The sequence below is a fragment of the Vipera berus genome (genome assembly GCF_964194415.1).
Source record: "Vipera berus genome assembly, chromosome: 2".
Taxonomy (NCBI): domain Eukaryota; kingdom Metazoa; phylum Chordata; class Lepidosauria; order Squamata; family Viperidae; genus Vipera; species Vipera berus.
In genome coordinates this window covers 89,711,081-89,733,173 of record NC_138203.1, presented here as the reverse complement: position 1 = coordinate 89,733,173, position 22,093 = coordinate 89,711,081, and the positions used below count along the sequence as shown (strand labels likewise).

Genomic DNA, 22,093 nt, shown 5'->3' with positions numbered 1-22,093 from the left:
GGTTAGAACAATTAATCTATGGAACAACCAGCCTCCGGAAGTTATAAATGGTATAGGGTTTCCTGCCTCAGTAGGGGGTTGGACTAGAATAGGGGTAGGCAACCTTGGCTCTTTTATGACTGGTGGACTTCAATACCCAGAATTCCTGAACCAGCCATGCTGACTCAGGAATTCTGGGAGTTGAAGTCCACCAGTCATAAAAGAGCCAAGGTTGCCTACCCCTATTCTAGAAGGTCCCTTTGGGACCTTATTCTATTCTAAGCATATCACTTAGAAAACGTATTTACAAACACAATCTCAATCTGTATTTCCACACTTAATTATTGTTCCATCGATGCTTTCTGTTATTAGCTTCTCAAATAAACGAAACTTCGGAAGGAAAAAAAACAACCCCATTATCTCTTCTTTAGTTCTCTCGGACTCCATTACAAGCAGTGTAATGTCGTGGCATTTCAAAGGCCAAGCACAACCGCTTTGCCCTTTCAAGCAGTAGAGAATTTCTGGCCCACAGGCCTTTGCAGTGGGGGGATTGGCTGGCGAAAATGTTTCAATGTAGAAGAAGGGAAACGTTTCCTAACCAACATTCTGCTAATTTTTGGTCCAAATGTATTGTATTAAGACAACATTGTCCAAAATGCTGAGGTACAACTGACTTCCTCTACTCAGTTATATATGAAAAGGCACATTTTATTCATTAACAGGGAATAATACAAGTATTATGCCAGAAGAAAACATTTATCTACTGCATAGCCATGGTGGCGCAGTGGTTAGGATGCAGTACTGCAGGCTAACTCGCTGCTCACTTGCCAGGAGTTCAATCTTGACCGCCTCAGGGTTGACTCAGCCTTCCATCCTTCCGAGGTCAGTGTTGTGATTCAGGGTCAGCCTGTGGGTTCGGCAGTTGGGTCGGACGACTCAGAGGAGCAGGAGGGGGGTGTTGAAGACCTTGCTGAGGGGGTTGAAGATCTTGCTGAGAGCCCTCAGCCAGGCCCCTCCCACTTGGTCACCATGGAGACCCAGCTGTGTGAGCCTGACAGCGTGGATGAAGATGACCCACAGCTGGCCCTGTTCAAGGACGCCCGACGCAGGAGGCAGTCAATTAGGAGTAAACAGAGGAAGGCAATGGGGCTTCTCGGAAGGAGGCAGAGAGAAGCCACGCCCTGAACTCTATATAAGGGGAATGTGTGGGAGGGCTGGTTTGCTGAAGGCAACCGCTTGGATAGTTACTGTTTCTTAAAGCTCCTGTTTCTTGGTTTGTCTTGTTCCGTTTGTTTTTGTAGCAATAAATTTGGCAGGCGTAATTCCAGCCTTTTGCCTTCTTGTAAAAGGGGTTGTCCCTGCCTTTTCTGCAGGGCCGGTAGCAGGCTGGTACAGAACAGTCAGTAAAATGAGGACCCAGATTGTTGGGTGGGCAATATGCTGACTCTGAAAATCACTTAGAGAGCGCTGTGAAGCACTATGAAGCAGTATATAAGTCTAAATGCTATTGCTATACGTCTCCTTTTCTACCCCTGCAGAAATCAGGCTTCTTAATATGTTCTAACTTTAGGCTAGTAATACAACGTATGATATTTCAGTGATATTGAAAGAGAAAAATATGCTAGAATCATTTCCTCATTCTGCAGCCTCAGTGTTTAGTGAAATGCTTACAAACATTTTTTTTTTGGTCCCATTCAATCATGGTTAATTCTTGAGGACTGCGTGGACAAGACCCTGCAGTTTTTTTGGCAATGTGTTTCAAAAGTGATTTGCTCAAGGAGGGACTAGAACTCCCAGTCTCCCGGTTTCTGGTATGATGCCTTAACCACTACACCAAACTGTCTCTCACGCTTAGAAACATAAGCATCGTATACGATCCATGTATTTAAACACACATACACACATAAACTTATTTTATTTCCACTATTTCTGTAGTTACAGTTTGACAGAAATCAAGCCTTGACAGCAGTAAGTATTTTTAAAAAGTTATTATTTCAAAATACCATCTGAAGCAATCTTACCAGGTCACAGAAATCTTTTGATCGTTAATATCTGAGTATTTCCAGAGAGGTAAAACTCCTTAATAAAATACCTGATTCTATTATTGCAGAGATACCAAGCTGGACTGCAAAAAATCTAGATGGCTGATAAGTGGATGGAGAGAGATAGAGACAGAAAACATTAACTTTCCTCTGTCACCTTTGGGTTATTAGTATTTTCCACACACACACACCAAATGTTACATTTAATTATTGAAACATATGAAAAAAATCTAAAAGGCACTTGTCCTTCCAAGCATTAATAATATAACCAGAATAAGCATTAATAATATAACCATTAATAATATATCACCAGAAGTAATAGTTACTTATAAAAATTTGCACTTATATGTCAACTTTTCAAAAGTATTAACAGAACTGAAGCTTCCCGCACGGTATTAAAGTTCTTGCTTATAGCGTCTTCAATTTAGAAAAACACAGAAATCCCAGAAAAAAACCCCCAAATGGTGATGTTTTCTAAAATATAAAATAGAATAAAGTAGAAATACTCTAATGGTCTAATTAAAGCAAATCAGTGTTTTTATTGTCAGTCGATGGCCCATTAATTCTTGTCAGGTGTGCTGCGATTACAGCAAAATATGTGCTTTAATCAAGAGTCTTTAATTCCAAGCAAACCCGGTTAGGAATGGTCCAGTTATTATGCAAACATTATCCATCTGGAAAATTACACATTGAATCAAAGTATGCTAAATAAGAGACGTTATCTTCAACAGCAAAGCATTACGTATTTATTGAAAGTTCAGCGTGATACCAATTTCCCCCATTTATTTTCAAAGTTTGGCATTGAATTGAGACATCAGTTTTTCCAGTCTGATTGCTAAGCCCACATCGCCCCTGATTGTCAGCTTTCCGGACATGAAAGCCATAGTTGGCTTTAGTTTGCCTGAGGAAAAAAAAGGATAAAATACTTCAAGGCGCTATAAAACATTTGGAATCTCTCCCTCCCAGAATCCTTCTATTAAATTGAATATCTGGGTGGATTTTCAGCAAATACATCTCCTTGTTTTAAATGGCAGTGATGTAATATGAGATTCTATAATTTTTTGTTTACTAATTTCATTTTAAAAATGGCCAAAATCCATATCTCTGTGATACTACCAAAATGACTTAGAAGGATATATGGTCTTTCAAGTTCTCCAGAAGAATTCAAGATGCTACCAAAAAAAACCCAAACTAGATAAAAAGCATGAAACTCTAAATATCAGACCATTAAGCCTGCCGGTCAAAGTTTAAATTCTGGTTTAATTTTTAAAATTTCTTCTTTCTTCTCTTTATGAGAACATGTTGCCAAAAGATGACCACCAAAGAATCTGAAAGCTTGAAAAGTCAAACCCACTATGTCATTTTAGTTGCTTTTAATAAAGATATCACTAAAGTATGGATTGATGTTCTGTATCTCCTTGTAAGGATCAACATGGCTGTAATTTTTATTAACATCACAGTTTCCTTAACCTCTCAGGCAAATAATACATGAAAAGGAGACAGAAAATGTACACTGTAACTATTTTGTCTTATTTTCCAATGAAAGGGCTCTGAAACAAGCACTTTGTGTTTTCAATTAAACAAAACATCAACCGTATTTCGCCAAGCAAAATAGAGTAATCGGATTTGCATATTTTGTTAAATCAGAGTTTATCTGTGGTTTACTGCATACATTACACCTGGTTGGGTTTGCCAAAGCTAAGCCAAAATTAAATACACCACCTTGCAACTTGGCACAATTGTGTTAACTATCCAAAACCTGTGCCAAAATCAAGCACAAATACAAAAATCCAGGTATCCAATTGCAATCCAGTAATCCAATCGCTTATGATCTTTGACAGCTTGAACCCATCTTCAGAGCCAGGCAGGAATCCATTCTTAGGTTACCCTGCCTTGATGGAAGATACACAAAACTTTTTCACGGAAAGTTCCTTTACCCTCCAGGCTGAGATTAATGACATCCGAAACACAATATTCCAGATTAGACTGTTACAGTGGACTCAAATGGTGCCATCCGAAACAATGAACTAGAATTAGATCCTAGGCAGGGAAGAATTTCCTTGCTAATAAGAGAAAGAGGATCTCTGAAGTTGCAACTGATTTGGTAATGGGCACCTCCACAATTCAGAAGGATAGAACTCAGTACAATTGCTGTAATTTGTAATTTGCTGCCAATTATTTCCCTCTTCCAGGCTAAGAATTCTAGAACCTTGCTCGGTTTTCCTCTATATTCTTCTCCTGCACCATCTTTGAAACGTGGGGGGCCGGGAGTGTTCACAAGTAGATTTTTGTGGTGGCAGAGTGCCTTGAGAAAAAGATGGTTTCAGTCATCAAGTTAAGGCGCTTGGGATAGGAAATCTGAGAACGTCAAGGCCGAAGGCCCCCTTCTCTCCTCTAAGAAACGTATTTGGAGACTGAAGTAGGCGTCTTCCCATATGTAGCAAAGTTCTTTGTGCTTCTGCTTTCTTGTTAAGGGTTAACTTTGATCTGTTGGTTTCCAACAATTTACCTTCAACTGAAGGAGGGTAACTTTTTTTAAAACCTTAGGTCAGGGATAGGCAACCTCGGCTCTTTTATGAGTCAGCATAGCTGACTCAGGAATTCTGGGTTTTGAAGTCCACAAGTCATAAAAGAGCCGAGGTTGCCTATCCCTGCCTTAGGTCCTGTCTGTCACCCAGAGGATGATGGGTACAAAAGTAGAACTTTGGTAAAAAGCGAAGTTGATGTTAGTTTTGAGTAACTAGAGCACCACTGTAGAGATGGAGGTCAAGGATATGAAGGGACCGTGTGCAGAAAGCTGCCTGCCTGCCTTAGTATCCTGTTATCCACATGTCTATGAGCTCATTCCAATTAGCACTGCCAAGGACTGCCAGGAACCAGCTAGATATGAGAGACTCTGCCCTGGCTGGGATGCTGGGATGTTCTCTAAGATTGACTAGGGAGTACACGAATAAACAATGCTTTTGCTGTTCGTTATTTCCTGCTTGTTAAAACTGTATAAAAGACAATAAACTCTGCATAGGCAGACATTTTGGACACCCTGCAATGACTGGTCTCTGAATCCCACATTTTGGTGCCCGAACAGGGACAAAAACAAATCAACAGGGACAAAATGACTGGTCTCTGAAATCCCACACACCACTGTTGTTTTAGAGTAGGTATTTCCCTCACCACTACCCTATTAATTCTCCATTTGAATGCCTGTACATCATCAAGTGGGGAAGTACAAAAGTCAGGCTTGGCAAAACAAATGGTGCCAAATGTTTAGCGAAGGGTCTTGAATAGAAACCAAAAGATGAGTTTAGTACTAGCCAGTCCTACCTCTGACTACCTCCATCAACTGAACATCAAATTCAATACTATTCCCACTGTATAGCTAGCTGCCTCTAAAAATAGTAGCCATTTCAAAAAGCAATAACCCAAAGGAAGAATTGGGGGGGAAAAAAACCTGATTTAACAAGGATAAACATTGTCAAGATACTTACCTGAAAACATTTTCACAAAGTCACTACCAGACATGCTCATAATCACATCCACTTTCCCAGGTGGCTCACCAATCCCTGCACAGCCGCCTTTGTTCTTTAGATCAATGTACCACGTCCCTCCTTCTTCACCTAAAGCAAGAATAACAATCCACGTATACGAGATAAATTAGTTGTACGTTTCTTTCATTTACAAACTGGATAACTTCAATATATTTCAACGCAATACCTGTTGTTGTTTTTTAAAAAAGAGAACATAACTAAAAGCCAATTATATGCGATCCTTCTTCTGCCGGTAATGATTTAAATAGCTTTTACATCACTTTCCACTCGCATCTTTTGATTTCCCTTTGTAATCTAAGTTTGTATACTGCTCTTCCTCTCCGCTTCAGGCCAGGTTATGTAAGCTTTACAGCTACTTAAGCAACAGTGTTATTTAAAAAAAGAGCAGGAATCAAATAGACTTTGGTTCAAATTCAGTCACACGGGATAGTTACACAAACATCAGCGGCATCTAAGTCAGCCGTAAATTACTACTGATTTCACCATACGGGAAGTCCTCATTTAGCAACAGCTTCGTTTAGCAACTGCTGCACCCACCCACCCATGCACCCTTCTTGACCTGCACCTCTCCCGCATGCTCTACTGAAACCATACGGTTCTCTTGCACAAACCCCCCCCCCCCGCTCTTTCCCATCTGTGCTGCCCTGCATATGCCTTCCCAAACCCATGTTACACCTATTAGTTACCCCAATGTACCCTTCCCAACCCACGCTGCCCCCCCACACAATGTCCACGACTTGCTCAGTACCTCTCATACATTAAGCACCCCAGGCACCCTTCTCTACCTGCACCCCCTAAAACCATGGGGCATCCCTCACACAGCCCCATGATCTTCACGCAACTTTCTTGAACAGTTCCACTTCCCCACACGGCCTACTGACCTACACAGCATCTCTGGCACACCCCCACACGCCCTTCCAAATCTGAGCAGCATCTCATGTTTACCATTACACCTCAATTCCTGACCCACACCTCACCACATCCCCTTGCTCCCTTCCCCTCCTGGCGGTGGCTATCAACCTGCCTGTTGGCCTTGAACCTGCAGTTTCCTGCTGGCTTCCCCAGACTAGCTCCTCATTAGCGTACCACAAGCAAAGTAAATGGGGAAGCTGGCAGGAAGACAGAGGTCATGCCTGCTCCCATGGCTCTTTTGCCTACATGTGGTCTTTCTGTTACCCTATTTAGTTAAGGAAATATCTTGGAAGTGACCCACCGGGACATAGATTTGTCTAGTGAATTCCTAAACTCTGTTACATGAGGAACCTCAGGCCATCCAGTGCAATGCAATGTCTTAAGATGGGTACAGAATCCTTACCGGATAATTCAAATTGATAAACTCCTTGAGTTGCCTTTACAATATCTTCGTTTATCATCCCTTTTATAAGTTTAAAGGTTTCTGCTACGGCCCCTGCTGGTTTTTCTGTAGCAAAGTGTACATGTAGTTTGTCTCTATCAGGACCTTCGGCCTTCGTTTTATCGGGAACTTCATTTTTTACAGCATCTAGTTTTTTTTCTTCTTTGAAGGTTGGAGAAGCTCCTATAGGACCATCAGCAACAAGTAAAATTAGTGCCTGTGTTTTAGTAGATGATGATTTAAAGTCTCTAGAGAGACCTATTCTTAATTTGGTCTGATTCTACCCTTCTGTATTCAGGACCAAGATTTTCTCCTCATTTTCAAGAGCATTCTCAGAATGTCTATTGACCATCTCCAATGTCATTAAGCCACTGAGCCACTGTGCCTCCTGTTCTAAATGATATTCTACAATATTGTCTGAATTAGCACAATACGCTAAAACAAAAAACAAACAAACCACATTATGGTTTATTGTGCTTTGCGAATCCAGCCACTGGGTTGAATCCAAATGAGTTTGTTCAATGGCCAAAGTCTTGATACAACCAATCCATTTTTTCCCAAGTCTTGCAGATTTTTACACGTTCTGCATAATTCCAGAAATCTTTCCAGAATTGATCTGGAGAAGAATGGAAACGATGAGGAACAGGGCGAGGCCCCTCCCACTTCCCCCTCTTCAATCCTGGGCTAACAAGTGATAAGAGACGAAGTAGTTTCTCACCTTGTGGTTCCATTTTCATTGCTATTGTATCAGGATCCACGTCTAAAAAAAAATCTGGTATCAAAGGATAACCTAAAATGCAGATAGAAATAAAAGGTTTTTTTTTAAAAAAAATTATTGTTCATATCAAACTAATAATTTAAATCTGCTGTGGCACTTATTGCTGTTATTTAAAGCAAACACACAAAGTGCAATCATACGTGCATACATATCTTTAAATATTTGCAAAGATCCATTTCAGAAACCAGAATGGGCTATGATTTCCAAATGTATGGAAGCCGCTAGTGCATCAGAATTATTTTTTGAACCAATTGTCTAGGACACAGAATTTCATGGGAGAGATGCAAGTTTGGGGAAAACTTGCTGGGTATCAGCAATACAACTGCATTTACAGCTGTTTGCAGCATCCTGTGGTCACATGACCATAATTTGCTGAAAATTGGCAGTTTTGTTTTTCAGCAAAACTGTGCCATAACGCAAAGGTCCCCAACACCCAGCCCACTACTGGGCCATGACCTATCCAGAACCGGGCCATGCAAGCGGCAAGCTGGCGCACATGCAGCTCACTCGCAAGAGCGGTGTCCCAGGCACATACACAGTGGAGCCACATGCACATGGGCACCTGCCTACCACTCGCATGAGCTGCTTGCATATTTGTGCTGGCCTCGTGTTTGTTTAATGACTGTGGTGTTCTCTTAATGACCACCGCAAAAAAGATTATAAAATCAAGTCCGTCACATGACGTACAACCATCGTGACATATGATCCCTACCGGCAGGCACCGTTATGGTCGTATATCACAAACGAGGTTTTTCAGTTCCCTCCTGAGTTGTTAAGGTGCTCAGGAGAATGGTGGGTCCATACAATATCTCCTCGAACGAGGGGATGGTTCTTCAGCCTTGAAAGCTTCTCAAGAAGCTGTCGATGGACACTTCAGTCCTGGAAAGTTATCATCCAATCCCTACTTTCCCTCTGGGGAGAACACTGTTGAGAAAGCGCTCAGGCAGAGAATTTTGGAGCAAATGGATCGTGGATCAAGTGGATTATCCGTTTGGATTTCAGAAATATAGCAGTGTACCAATACGTTCAACCAATATCATACAGAGGGATACCTACGCCACCAAGGAGCACGCAAGCTGCATGGCATTCAATAGAAGGAAGATACACTTTTTCCCCCCAAGGGATTTTAAATCTCGTGCTGTACTTCATTCCTTTCCTGCCGGTTATCAATGAAAATGGAGAGAAAAGAGGAGACTCCAAACAGGTCATACCTAGTGTAAGTAACCTCGCTTAACCCCTCGCCGAAGAATGTAATTGATACCAGGCCATACATATTGCTTGTGTTAGTAAAGCAATTTAAAAAGCATTTTCAAATTCGACTTCCATCAAATCGTGAGAACTCACAAACAGCTCGCCCCAAACAGGTTGACAGTGGGGGAGGTTTTCTTGGGACTTGGCTCCTGCTAAAGCAGCAGATGAAGCCCAGGAGAACTTTTGACAAGCTCCAGCTCCGTCACGTGTCGCAAACTTTCCTGGGTTTCCTAAGGCACCGGAGTCATTGACCCATGATGCCCTTGCTGCATCTCAATTAAAGCCGGGCAGTTTGGTCTACCATTGGGTTGCCCTTATGTTCCAAAAGCCAGAATTGATATAGAACATGGAGGTTCAGCGATTGCTACTAACTAGCGTAATAGAATGACGCTTATCTTGCAGGAACTTCATTGGTGGCTAGTAGGCTTCCAGACACAATTCAAGATATTAATGATCCCCTACATATCCCAAAACGAATCACGAGTTGTTGTTGAGTTAGTAACGTGGTTGTTAAGTGAATCTGCCTTCCCCATTTGACTTTTGCATGTCAGAAGGCTGCAAAATGTGTCACATGGCCCCAGGACACCGCAACGGTCGTAAATACGAGCCAGTTGCCCAGTGTCTGAATCTTGATCACATGACTATGGAGATATTACAACGGTTGTAATGTGAACATTGTAACTTTTTTTTTCCAGTGCCGTTATAACTTTGAGCGGTTACTAAGCAAACTGGTGTAATTAAAAGTCTTTTTTTTGGGTAAATTGAAAATATTGATATAATCGAGGTGATGCAGCTAGAAATGTATTGGGTTAGGTACAGACTTAGCAATACACAAAAGCAGAACAAGTGAAATCAATGTGATTTATGCTAGCCATTATGTGTCACTTAGGGGCATGACATAATTTGTAGTCATTTTGGTGTAGTACACAAGTCAATGTATTAAAAATTACAGCCACGTTACCTGGAGCAACTGCATATACATCAAAATTCTTGATCCCTTCTTCTCTCAATAAAACCTCATCAATAACGAAGTTGCCTGTGAAATCTTTGGGCTTTGATAAAATACAATAGGCAGCGTCTGCTAGAATGTCCGTTTTCCTGCACTGTTTTTCCACACCAGCTCCTCCCAGCATATCCATTGCAGAGGTGTATATAGCTAAAAACACAGAGGAATGAAGAGGTTGGTTTAATAATGGTTTTTTTGACAGTATAGGTGGTACCTGGCTCAATAGTAGCAACTGTGAGAGGGATCTTACCAGGCCCAATTCCAAGAACAGCTTGTTTTGGGCACCTCCATTTCATAATTATTCTTTCCACTCCCATCAGTACATTGGAAAGAAATTATGTAAAGACGTTCAGGATCCTATCCATCCACTGGCAGGATAACACTCTGAAAACAAAAAACAACTGGACCAAACTTGGAGTGTGACTCCCAATACTTGCAAAAATGGAGGGCAATCAAAAAAAGAGATAGATGGAAGATAAAACTGGCCTGGTACAAGAATAGATGACACAAATAGGAGCATACAAGAACTCAACGAATGGAGAAATGATGTCCAATAGCAATAGCACTTAAGACTTACATACCGTTCCATAGTGCTTTGCAGCACTTTCTGAGCAGTTTACAGAGTCAGCATACTGTATTATCCCCAACAATCTGGGTCCTCATCCTACTGACTTCGGAAGGATGGAAGGCTGAGTCAACCCTGAGCCGGTCAGGATCGAACTGCTGGCAGTGAGCAGTGAATTAGCCTGCAATACTGCATTCTAACCACTGCGCCACCATGGTTCTTTTTCCATCAGGTCATGAACAGTCAAATGGAGTTGAATGAAGGAATGAGATTGTAATCCAAACTTACTTAGCACTTTAAAAATCAGAAGCAGATCGGTAAACCTTTCAATAATAATAATATTAATAATAATAAAGACTCGTACCTGTTTGAGGCCATAAAGCATTAACAGCAACTTCTCCTCTAAATTCTTCCGCCATTCCCAGCACACACATGGACATTCCGTACTTAGAAATAGTATAGGCTAAAAACAGAACACAAAGATTCAGTCCTTTACAACGGCTGAAAGTTTAATTTCCTTTATACCCAGACACAGCCTGCTATATTTCATAAAACAACAACAACAAAATCCCACTGTGAGGGGAGAGAAAGATAGAAAATGAAGCAGAGGCATCTGCTTTGTCACTGTGGGAAATAAAAAGCTGGCTCAGACCCACTTCTGATGTGATCCACCAAGGATACCTTATCTGCTTTTTTTTTCACTTTATGGGAATACAGTAAACAGAATGTAATCTCATAAATCAGAGTTCCCCAACCTTTCCAGCTCTGTGGACCGGCGGGGGGAAGGAGCAGATGGTTCCGTGCGAGTGGCGCATGCGCAGATCCATTTGCGCAAGTGGCACGCACATGTGTGCCCGCTGCTCACACAAATGGAGAGCACTTGCAGGCCCTTGCCCGCTGCTCGGGCAAGTGGGGATGTACATGTGCACGAGCTCGCTGTTTCCATGGCCCAGTTGCAAACAGCTCACGGCCCACTAGGGGGCCGCAGCCCAGAGGTTGGAGAACCCTGCCATAAATGGATGCTCCTTGATACTGTATGCAAGTCTAAAAAAAATTACCAACTATCCTAATGAAAGGAATTTAACTCTTGACATGGGAGCCCAGTTTTGTAATTGCAATTTCAGGTAGTCCTCAACTTATGACATTCACAGTTACAATGGGTACTGAAAATAATCAGAATTCAAAGTTCTGACGGCTGCCCCCCACGCACACATACAACAACTGCAGTTTGGACCCCATTTATGGTGATTTGCTGCATCCCAGTGTCACATGACTGTGATTTACAACTTTTTTCGAAACTGGTCTTTACTTCTGGTTTTCAATAAAAAAAACTCCACCATGAACAATGGTTTCACATAACAACTACCACTTTTGCTTAACCACCACAAAAAGATGGTAAAATTAGACACGGTCATGCAATGACTCGCTTAACAAACGTTATGGCTTATATTAATAATTTTGGGCTCAATTATAGTCACAAGTCGAGGACTACCTGCACTAGATAGGCGCTAAATATTCTGGCTAGTTGACTACATGGCACATAGGAAAAAAAGAGACTAAACCCAAGGGGATGAGGGAGCAGATGATGACTGTATCGCTGAGCACAAACACACATACTCACAATTCCATTTTGGGATAAGCAGCATTGTGAAAAGTACAATAAACAAGTAAGAAACAATAAGCCACCAAAAGGAACATATCTGATAAGAAAAGGAAAAAAGAAACATAGCTAAACCTAATTTACACAACACCATTTGCTACAATTTTCTACCCTTTTCTCTAATTGCAAAATATTCCTGCTTTCATCATGTCTATACACTGCATGTCACGCATTTCCTTTTGTGTTCTTCTCTTCTCTCGTTCGGTGGATTTCACTGACTTCCTCTTTCACAGTCTTCCCCTTTCTCTTGACCCATGTACTCTTCCAGGTAGCCTTTTGTTAACAATGGAAATTGGGACTGGAATTGCAGTGCTAAGTCAGGGGTCCCTCAACCCCTGGGTCCGTGGACCGCCACCGGGCCACGGCATGCCAGAAACTGGGCCACGCAAAGAAGCGAAGCCCCATCCACGGGACGCAGGCCACACGTGAAACCACGCCCCCTCTGGTCCATGGAAAAACCTCCCTCCACAGAACCGGTCCCTGGTGCCCAAAAGGTTGGGGGTCGCTGCATTAAGTGACACAGCTGTAAAGTGCAATGTCACTTGGCCCCCACTTAGTGATGGAAATTCTGGCACTTTCAATTGAGGTCATTAAGCAAATCCTGCGCCATCCTGAAGTGCAACATCATGCCGTCCCTATTTGCAAGCTCCTGCTGGCTTCCCCAATGACTTTGCTTGTTTGCTTATTGGAATCTGGGGTTGAAGGTCGCAAATGGCAATCACGCTAACCGTTCTATTTCACTTAACAACTGTCTCACTTAGCCACAAAAATGTGGGGCTCAATTGTGGTCATAAGTCGAGGATTAATTATACCTAGACCAACTGGCCCCAATGCCAGGTTAGCTGCTTTGCCATAGTTGTCAAGTGAATCACTGCAGCTGTTAAATTAGCAAGGCGGTTGTCAAATGGAACTGGCTTCCCCATTGACTTTGCTCGTCGCAAGGTCGCAAAACTTGATCCCACGATCCCAAGACACTGCGGTCATCATAAATAGGAGTCAGTTGCCAAGCCTCTGAATTATGATCGTGACCAAGGGGAGGCTGCAATGGTCATGAGTGTCAAACAAAAACCTATCACAAGTCACTTTTCTCAGTGCCACTGTTAACCTCAGTGCTCCCTGTACATGCTTCAAGAACATGAGTGTTAAGCCAACAAAAGCAGCAACATTTTGCAATAACCGCTGGCTGATCTGCCTGGCTCTCAACCTTCACCAACTTCCTTCTTTCTATCACCGCATAGGATACATCATCCCTGTAAGACTAAGGACATCCTTCTGCTATGGCAGAAGCCTTTCCCGAGACAAGGCAAGTTGCTGGGGGGAGGAAGGAAACAAGGAAAGTACAAAATGAAGAGGACAGCTTCACTCAGCAACATATCCTTGCAAAAGCAGCATGATTTGAACATTTCTATGTTCTAGCTAGAGCGTCAGTCGATGTAATGATTAAGGTTACAGGCTTGACATCATGAGACCAGGAGGCACAAACCCCTTCTGGGTGACCTTGAGCCAGTCGCTCCCACTCAACTCCAGGAAGGACACGGTGGCAAAATGATTTCCAAAAATCCTGGCCAAGAAAATTTCAGGGACTTGTCCAGCCGGTAGCCAGGAGTCAGTGCTAATTCAAACACACCCACGTGTCCTAGATACAGATCTTGCCTAGATATCATTCTAGTCAGTATAATCTTTCTGAAAATTGGGTAAACGCGTCTCCTAATCATAATGCTGCCTGCTGATGATGCAATTACATCAGCAAGTAATCCAGCTTTGCCATTTATCTCTGAAAAATAACAATTAGCGTGACAGCTTAACCAAGGCTATCAGTGAAAAGAAGGCAGGTGGAGCTCCCTCCTAGATTATTAATTGGAGTGCTTTGGGGTGTGCCACAGTACATGGGGGAGAGAGAGAGAGAGAGAGAGAGAGAGAGAGAGAGAGAGAGAGAGAGAGAGAGAGAGAGAGAGAGAGAGAGAGAGAGAGAGAGGTTATATATTTTATATTGCAACATTATGACATATATTTTAAATGTTAAAATGTACTTTGGAAAGTATAAAGGTAAAGGTAAAGGTTCCCCCGCACATGCGTGCTAGTCATTTCCGACTCTAGGGGCTGCTGCTCATCTCCGTTTCAAAGCCGAAGAGCCAGCGCTTGTCCGAGGATGTCTCTGTGGTCATGTGGCCGGCATGACTAGACGCCAAAGGCGTACGGAACGCTGTTACCTTCCCACCGTAGTGGTCCCTATTTTTCTACTTGCATTTTTACGTGCTTTCGAACTGCTAGGTTGGCGGAAGCTGGGATGAGTAACAGGCGCTCACTCTGTTATGCGGCACTCGGGATTCGACCCACTAAACTGCCGACCATCTGATCGACAAGCTCAGCGTCCTAACCCACTGAGCCACCGCATCCCTTGGAAAGTATACTTAGCAGAAATCTTGACTATAAAAATATAATCATAATAAAAGATCAAACAAGCTGCATTCTTGTAGAGAGGGTACTTCACACCTGAACAGGTAACAGGAAACTGTCATAATACAAGGGTAGTATGACCGTAGGCAGCCTTGTCATTTACAGCCCTCTCTAAGTAGTTTATATGAGTCAGCATGTTGCCCCCAACAATCTGGGTCCTCATTTTACTGACCTCGGAAAGATGGAAGGCTGAGTCGGTCAGGATCGAACTCCTATCAGTCAGCAGTCAGCCTGCACTACTGCATTCTAACCACTGCACCACCAGGGTTCTGCTAAAAGCCTATGGAAAGGAATCTTCTCAACTAACAGCCAGTACCTGGTTAGAGTTAGACAAGAGTCTACGCCACTCAAGTGGGATTGGACTGAGTACATTTGGGATTACGTAATGACTCTAAATTGCTCCCTTTTTTTACTTCTCCCCCTAGCTCTGCCATTTATTTTCTTTCAGCAACTTCTAGTTTCTCAGCAAGGATTTTGTTAGCTAGGGAAGTCTGGGAACACATGAACAAATAGCTTCAATTATGCAACCACAGTGGCCTCCTTGAAAGTTTTTGTCACCTCACGCCCAGGTATACAACTGCTTCCTTCATATAGAAAAAAAAATTACTAGCAGTGAGCAGTAAAAGTGTACTTACCACAATGGTTTTTGAACCAGATAGGATTTAAATTGATGGGTGGGCTGATATTAAGGATGTGACCGATCTTACTCTTTTTCAAATAAGGAAGGCAGAGTTTAGATCTGAGGATATAAAAAAAGACACAACAAAGATTTGGAACTCTGGTCAGATTTTTACCTTTCTACCACTGCTACTATTCTTGTTCCAGGTTGGAGAAGGATGAGTGTAAATTATGCATCCTGTTGTTCTTTTTTAAAAAAAAAAATAAAATAAAAATAAGCAGATTCATAATAACTGTTGTAGTTTAGTAATTAAGAAAGAATCGTAAAAAGAATTGCTTTAGGAGTTCTTTCTAGGCACGAAAGTAAATAAATACAAACATTTGAGAGCAGAATGAAAACAAGGGAGCATCATTATACATTTGTAAAAGCAGTAGAGCTTCTGAGTTCTTTCTTTCCAAAAGGTCTGTTGGAATCCATGTGTAAGCAGAATCAAAGAACACCAATAACAACTTAAGTAAGAGATCTCTCTCCCACGTAAGGAGGGTTCAATATTGCACGCATGTGGGAAGTTATTTTAAGTAATTAACTTTCTATCCTTTCACAATAAAAATGTTGCCAACCTATTTAGCATGGGTCTAATATTTGACTTGCCCTAATATTCTCTGTCCATAATTGCATGAGTGCAGACTTGATCTCCTGCTTCGTTTGGGGAATCAAACCTCTTCTCTTAATCTGTAACAATTTTCCTCATCCATAGCGGTTGCAACATTATATTTTTGGAGGTCATGACAAACAAACAAAAATAAAAAATAAAATAAAATAATCACGTGCAGACTTGATCTCCTGCTTCGTTTGGGGAATCAAACTTCTTCTCTTAATCTGTAACAATTTTCCTCATCCATAGCGGTTGCAACATTATATTTTTGGAGGTCATGACAAACACTTCGTTTGGGGAATCAAACCTCTTAATCTGTAACAATTTTCCTCATCCATAGTGGTTGCAACGTTATATTTTTGGAGGTCATAACAAACAAACAAAATTTTTTTAAAAAAAATAATAAAAATCATCGAGGCAGAAATATTAGCATTAAATAAAAGCATGGCCTAACTGTTGGAAAAGGTCCAGTGCAAATCAAGCATATTGCAAACTTTATTTCAAGGGAAGAGAAATAACGGCCTAATGCAATTTCAGAATTTTTCCCAAAAAGTTTCTAAGAAAGAGATGGACAGAATTCATGCTGCCTAAACTGCATTGCTGAAAGAAACCTGAGTAAAATTGTGCTAAATTAAAGATGCTTGAGAACATTTTAGTGGATTGTATAAAATTACATTTACAGTCTCCCTTCTTCTCTCCGCAGTTTTTGTTCTGCAATAACAGGAAAAAAGATCCCTTCCCGACTTAATATATTACAGAATTAAAATAAAATTAATATTGATGCTCCACAATAATAAAACTATCCATGCTACTTTTTTTTGCTAGTGATAACATTCTCCTTGTGACTGAACACAATCACAGAGAAAATGTATCACTAGCACAAAAATATATATAACAATAAATGCTTCCCACACAGAAAAACCAAGAAGTGTGAACAAAAGTATCGACTGAAATATTTTCACACAGGAAAGTTATTTTATTTCCAAGATAATTTATTCTGAGAAACATGTAGTCAACACTGTAAAGCCACCGTTTTTTCTCACTAATTATCGATGATTTATATTTCTTTCGTACAAAATCCTTTTCAGACCTGCAACGCTTTTTTTTTTAAAGAAACCACTTCCTTTAAGAAATGTGAAAATATGCCTTGTACATTTTGAATGTAGTAAGCTAGAAGAAAGCATAAACAGCAATATATTAAGGAGAAAGTGTTTTTAGAAACTTAGGTAACAATGATATCTTAAGACACCATTCTGAAAGCCAAGGTATTCCTTGTATGAATAAAAGATTCCTATTTTCCTTGTAAAATGCTTCCAACACCGGTTACATTGGCAATATTTATAATATGTTCTTTCCTTACTGGCTTTTTATTCCTCTCCGAAAATACAAAGAGATACACGACTAAAACAGCAGTAGTGGTGGCAATGGGCTGCAACAGAAAAGGAAAGGTAGGAAGAGAAGAAAGCTAAGAACAGGACCTACAGTATTTAATATTTGAATGGGAAATTACCAGGAATTAAAAGCACACTGGGAACTGAAAAACATCCTTTAAAAAAAATCACAAGTTTTGGACTGTTGCCAAGAAAATTAAATGGATGGTTCCAGTATGGAAGGCATAAGAGACTGGCAGATGAAGCGACACCAAAAAAAAAAAACAACTTCACATTGTTAAAGGCATTGATTTAGCAATCTGGGTAGTCACTGTTATCCAGTCCTGAAATAGAACCTTTATACCTGAAAATATTTATTTCTACAATTCTCTTAAATCGCCATTTCATTTGTAAATTGCCTAAACTTCGTGTCTGAGGGTGGAGCAAGGAAATGTGGAAAGAGTTTCTCCAAAATGTGTTTTCATTTATTTACTGCCAAAACATATTAGTCATCTCAAAGCCGCAAGGCAAAGAGTGATGAAGAAAAATTAGCTAAAAATACACACAGAAACATCAGCAATAAATTAAAGCAATAATTTGACAGCTGTTAACCAGAAATAAGAGGTTGATTAAGAGGCCATATTGCAGATTTTTTTTTTAAAAAAAAAGACTCAAGGCAAAAAAAAAAGTCTTCGTCTGACCTCTAAAAGGAAAAACAAAGGCAACCTTAGATCAACATCTCTGGGAAAAATACTGTAAATTGAAAATTCCTATCTCCATATAGTCACTTGGTGCCCCTCAGCACATAGGGAGATTTGGAACAAGGACTTTAAAGATTCTAAAGCTCAAATAGAAATATATGGGAGAAGAGACATTCCTTCCTCCAATTTCAAAGCCGCACTTAACAATTGCAATTGGGGCTGGCAATTCTGTCTCAAAGCAATGTGGTCATTAAGTGAAGCATCACCTGACATGCCTGACGTGTGAGTTCCATTGTGGTCAATAAGTGAATCACCACAGGTCATTATGCCCAATGTCACATGACTTATGACTTCCAGCTAGCTTCCCCTTTGACTTTCCTTGTTGGAAGATGGTCTGAAGGTCACCAATAGCTATTTCAGAACTGTGGGATACATACAGATAGTCCTCGACTTACGACCACAATTGAGCCCAAAATTTATGTTGTTAAGTGAATTTTGCCCCACTTTACGACTTTTCTTCCTATGGTTGTTAAGTGAATCACTCCGGTTGTTCAGTTAGTAATGTGGCTGTTATACGTGAATCCAGCTTCCCTATTGACTTTGCTGGTCAGGAAGTCACAAAAGCTGATAGCATGACTCCAGAACAGTGCAACCGTCATAAATATTGAGACAGTTGCTAAGTGCCTGAGTTTTGATCATGTGATCATAGGGATGCTGCAACGGTCATAAGTGTGAAAACTGGTCATCTGGTAAGTCACTTTTTTAATGCGCTGTAACTCTGAACTACCTGTACCGTGACTGTTTTAAGTATGCTCCAGTTATCAAGAGTCTTAATCGCAATCTCAGTTATTAAGAGCCCAAATTGCAATCACACAAGGGCAGGTATGCTGCAAATGTGATAAATTGGAAGACTAAATCTACTTTTTCAGGGCCATGGTAAGTTGGACCACTTGCTCAATGAGGCTCTTATTTACTAGTTTTCTATATTGTCTTTGTCGTGCCCCAGCATACGATTTGTGTGTGTTTGTGTGGGTGTACGTGTGTGTGTCCCAGAACAAGTGCACGCTGGGAAGCCAGATTCCATTTCCTTTAGCATTTGGAGGGAAACAGAAATACCAGAAAGAATCCAGCCTAATCTGTGGCATATGCTCATCTGAGGACAAAAACCACATTCCAAACACACAGCATTGCTGGTGAGATTTAGATTTATCTGTATTTGTTGATTGTTATGTCCACCAGTAGTAACTCAATACTGCTTATTTTGTATTTGGATTTTTATTATATGCATTTCTATTTTTTTTTCGTGTCACCCAACTTATTCCTTTAATAAAGCATTCAGATCTACGAACACAGTCTGCTTTATTGGAGGATAGGTAGGTTTGGCTGCATGTCGAGATGCACACACAGTAACGTGCAGTAAGGACAGAACAGTCTTCCTTGCCCTTCCTAGTTTGTATCATCTGAACATTTTCTCAAGCCATTCATTTAATTCAGGTTCTTTCTAACCAAACATTGAAACAGTCTCTAAGGAGCAACTGAGTCAACCAGAAACGTGTTTCATTCATAATGTCTCTCGTTTAGATGCGGGGGATTAAAAAAATAAATAAACTGGGTGCATAAATCTCAATATTTCAAAAGAGGCATTATCCACAATCACTTTTTAAGTCCTTACATGGCATGGGTCCGGAATACCTCGGGGACCACCTGCTGCCGGCGTCAACTCCCCTCCGCCCCGTGCGTTCCCACAGAGAGGGCCTCCTCAGGGTGCCACCGGTCAGAGAATGTCGACTGGCGGCCCCCAGGGGGAGGGCCTTCTCTGTGGGCGCCCTGGCTTTATGGAACCAACTGCCGGTTGAGCTCCGGACGGCACCGGATCGTCGCTCCTTCCGGCGCGGGTTAAAGACCCATTTATTCGAACAAGCTGGCCTGGCCTGATGGGGGAACCTTAGGGTTTTAATAGGTTTTATATTTTGATTGTTTTAATTGGGCAATTATTTAATCTTTTTTAACTTTTGTATTTCTATTTATATGCCCTGTTCACCGCCCTGAGTCCTTCGGGAGAAGGGCGGTATAAAAATTCAATAAATAATAATAATAATAATAATAATAATAATAATAATAATAATAATAATAATAATAATAAAATAACTTACGTAAGGTAAGTTCCTCTTGTGTTAGCGCTCATCATAAGGTCCACTTTTTTCGTAGGTGTCTCCAGCGTTCCAGTTAAAGAAATAGCACTTGCATTGTTCACAAGAACATCAATTCCTAGTTTTAAAAACAAATCAAGTTAATATCTGAGAACTCATCTTTCGATCTAGCAATTTGTCTATTAGGCATTCATCGTTTAAATAGCTTTTAATAAATGCATACGTTTAGTATATATTTCAGGACTGAACACAAGCCATTACCTCCAAATTTCTGAACAGCCAGCACTACTGCATCCGCAATTTGATCTTCTTCCCTTACATTAACAATACATGGTAAAGCCTTTCCTCCAGCTGCTTCAACTGATAAGAAAATCAATATAGTCAGTCAACTTAAAAAAAAGAATCAACCAGCTGTAAAAAAATGCAAATTTAACTGGATTTTGAAAGAAAGTCTTCAAACTCTCCAGAACTTTAATGTTACACCTCAAATTTGGAAACAAAGAAAATACAACTCTGAGATTACAGAATTCTTGGAGATTCAATTGCCATAAATCATGATTTCAGTGCTTTTCCCTTTACTTCCTCCTCTAGGTTATCCCCAGTTTAATGCAAGTCCCAAATGTTAAACAGGAGTTAGCTTTATATACAACTACGTGAAACAAGTAAAGTCCATGAACTACAGCTTATGTATATTTATATGTATCATTATGCTTTTCTCTTGTGAAATTGATTGATGCATTGATGTTTCCCTGTTTGAAATTATTTGTTAATCTACTCAGAGAACTCTGGTTCTTTAGAAAATTAAAAATATAATAAAATAATAAAATAAATCCAAGACGGAAGGTGGCAAGTGGTAGAAAAAGGGAGTAACCTCCAATCTATTTACAGATTCATTGGATGAAATAGGAATTTTCAAGCCCAAAGCTCTGCTTGTGGGCCTCAATGTGTTAAAGTCCAGTGATGGTGTACAATTATCAAATTTTCAAATTAATACCTATTTTTTGTCACTAATGAAAGCAGTTATAGGTTTCTCAGAATTGGCACCAATCTGAATAGAAAATAGGGTCTCTGCTTTACAATAAAGTAGCTTAAAAAAAGAAAATAGTTATACTTTCCTGAGACTAAATAGTTAAAAACTTAGGCAACAGTTTAAACATCAAAAATCCTTACTCTATCTGTACCGCAAACAATTCAGACATTTCACTCACCCCAGATGTAGCTCAACACAATATTGCTTGAGAAATGCATTTCCAATTTTGTGTTTGGCCTATAGGACTAATGCTTTGTCTTTATTAGATTGATTAAAGGATTTTTGTGTGTGTGTGTGTGTGTGTGTGTCTGTGTGTGTGTGTGTGTGTGTGTGTGTGTAAATTCCTGGTCTTGGAAATCTGACCGATGATCCATTTATTGCTGAACATCACTGTTTGCTTTCTTCCAGACAACACATAATCTCAAGATGGTTCTGTTGCTGCTCAGACCTTGTTTTGTGTTTAGTTTCTTAGCTTATCTTAGAACCTTATAACTTTGATAACTGCTTCCTTTGTTTGTAAAGCATGAACTCCTTATCTTTTTTGCTCATAAATATTTGTGATCTCTGGTTTCTTGTGGTTTGGCTTATGTTTGCTTTCTCTGATCCCTTTAGCCCATTTTGTTTCAGATTTGGAATGTGGAAGTGTTGGTTTCCCTGTATTTCTTGTAGTTGGCAGCCCTCACTGGCTGACGGAGGAGGCACATAAGCTCTGTGACCTGCTAAAGGCTCCTACTTTGAGCAACTCCTTATTTTGCTTGACAGCAATATCATTCTTTCCAGATTCCACTTCTATGCTAAACTTAGGCTTCTAATTCTGTTTAGATTTTATCAAGTGTGTGCACACTAGGCTATCTTGCCTCTGGCTAAAGGGACCTTTAATTAGCATTTTTATTCAGAATCTCTATTCATTCTTTATTGTGTAAAAAAAAGG

At 40.5% G+C, this 22,093-nt stretch overlaps 1 protein-coding gene across 1 annotated transcript in view; it reads right to left on the bottom strand.

Annotated features, from left to right (window-relative positions):
• Positions 1–1,877: 1,877 nt before the first annotated feature.
• HSDL2 (hydroxysteroid dehydrogenase like 2) overlaps positions 1,878–22,093 on the bottom strand; it is a 32,327-nt gene continuing 12,111 nt past the window's right edge. The window contains exons 3-11 of the mRNA XM_081317876.1: positions 20,394–20,492; positions 20,136–20,250; positions 15,273–15,376; positions 10,885–10,983; positions 9,911–10,105; positions 7,639–7,710; positions 6,882–7,103; positions 5,507–5,635; positions 1,878–2,922 (exon numbers count right to left, since the gene is read on the bottom strand). Coding sequence (XP_081174002.1) covers positions 2,810–2,922; positions 5,507–5,635; positions 6,882–7,103; positions 7,639–7,710; positions 9,911–10,105; positions 10,885–10,983; positions 15,273–15,376; positions 20,136–20,250; positions 20,394–20,492 — 1,148 coding nt within the window. The 3' untranslated portion in view covers positions 1,878–2,809. The remainder of the gene's footprint in view (positions 2,923–5,506; positions 5,636–6,881; positions 7,104–7,638; positions 7,711–9,910; positions 10,106–10,884; positions 10,984–15,272; positions 15,377–20,135; positions 20,251–20,393; positions 20,493–22,093) is intronic.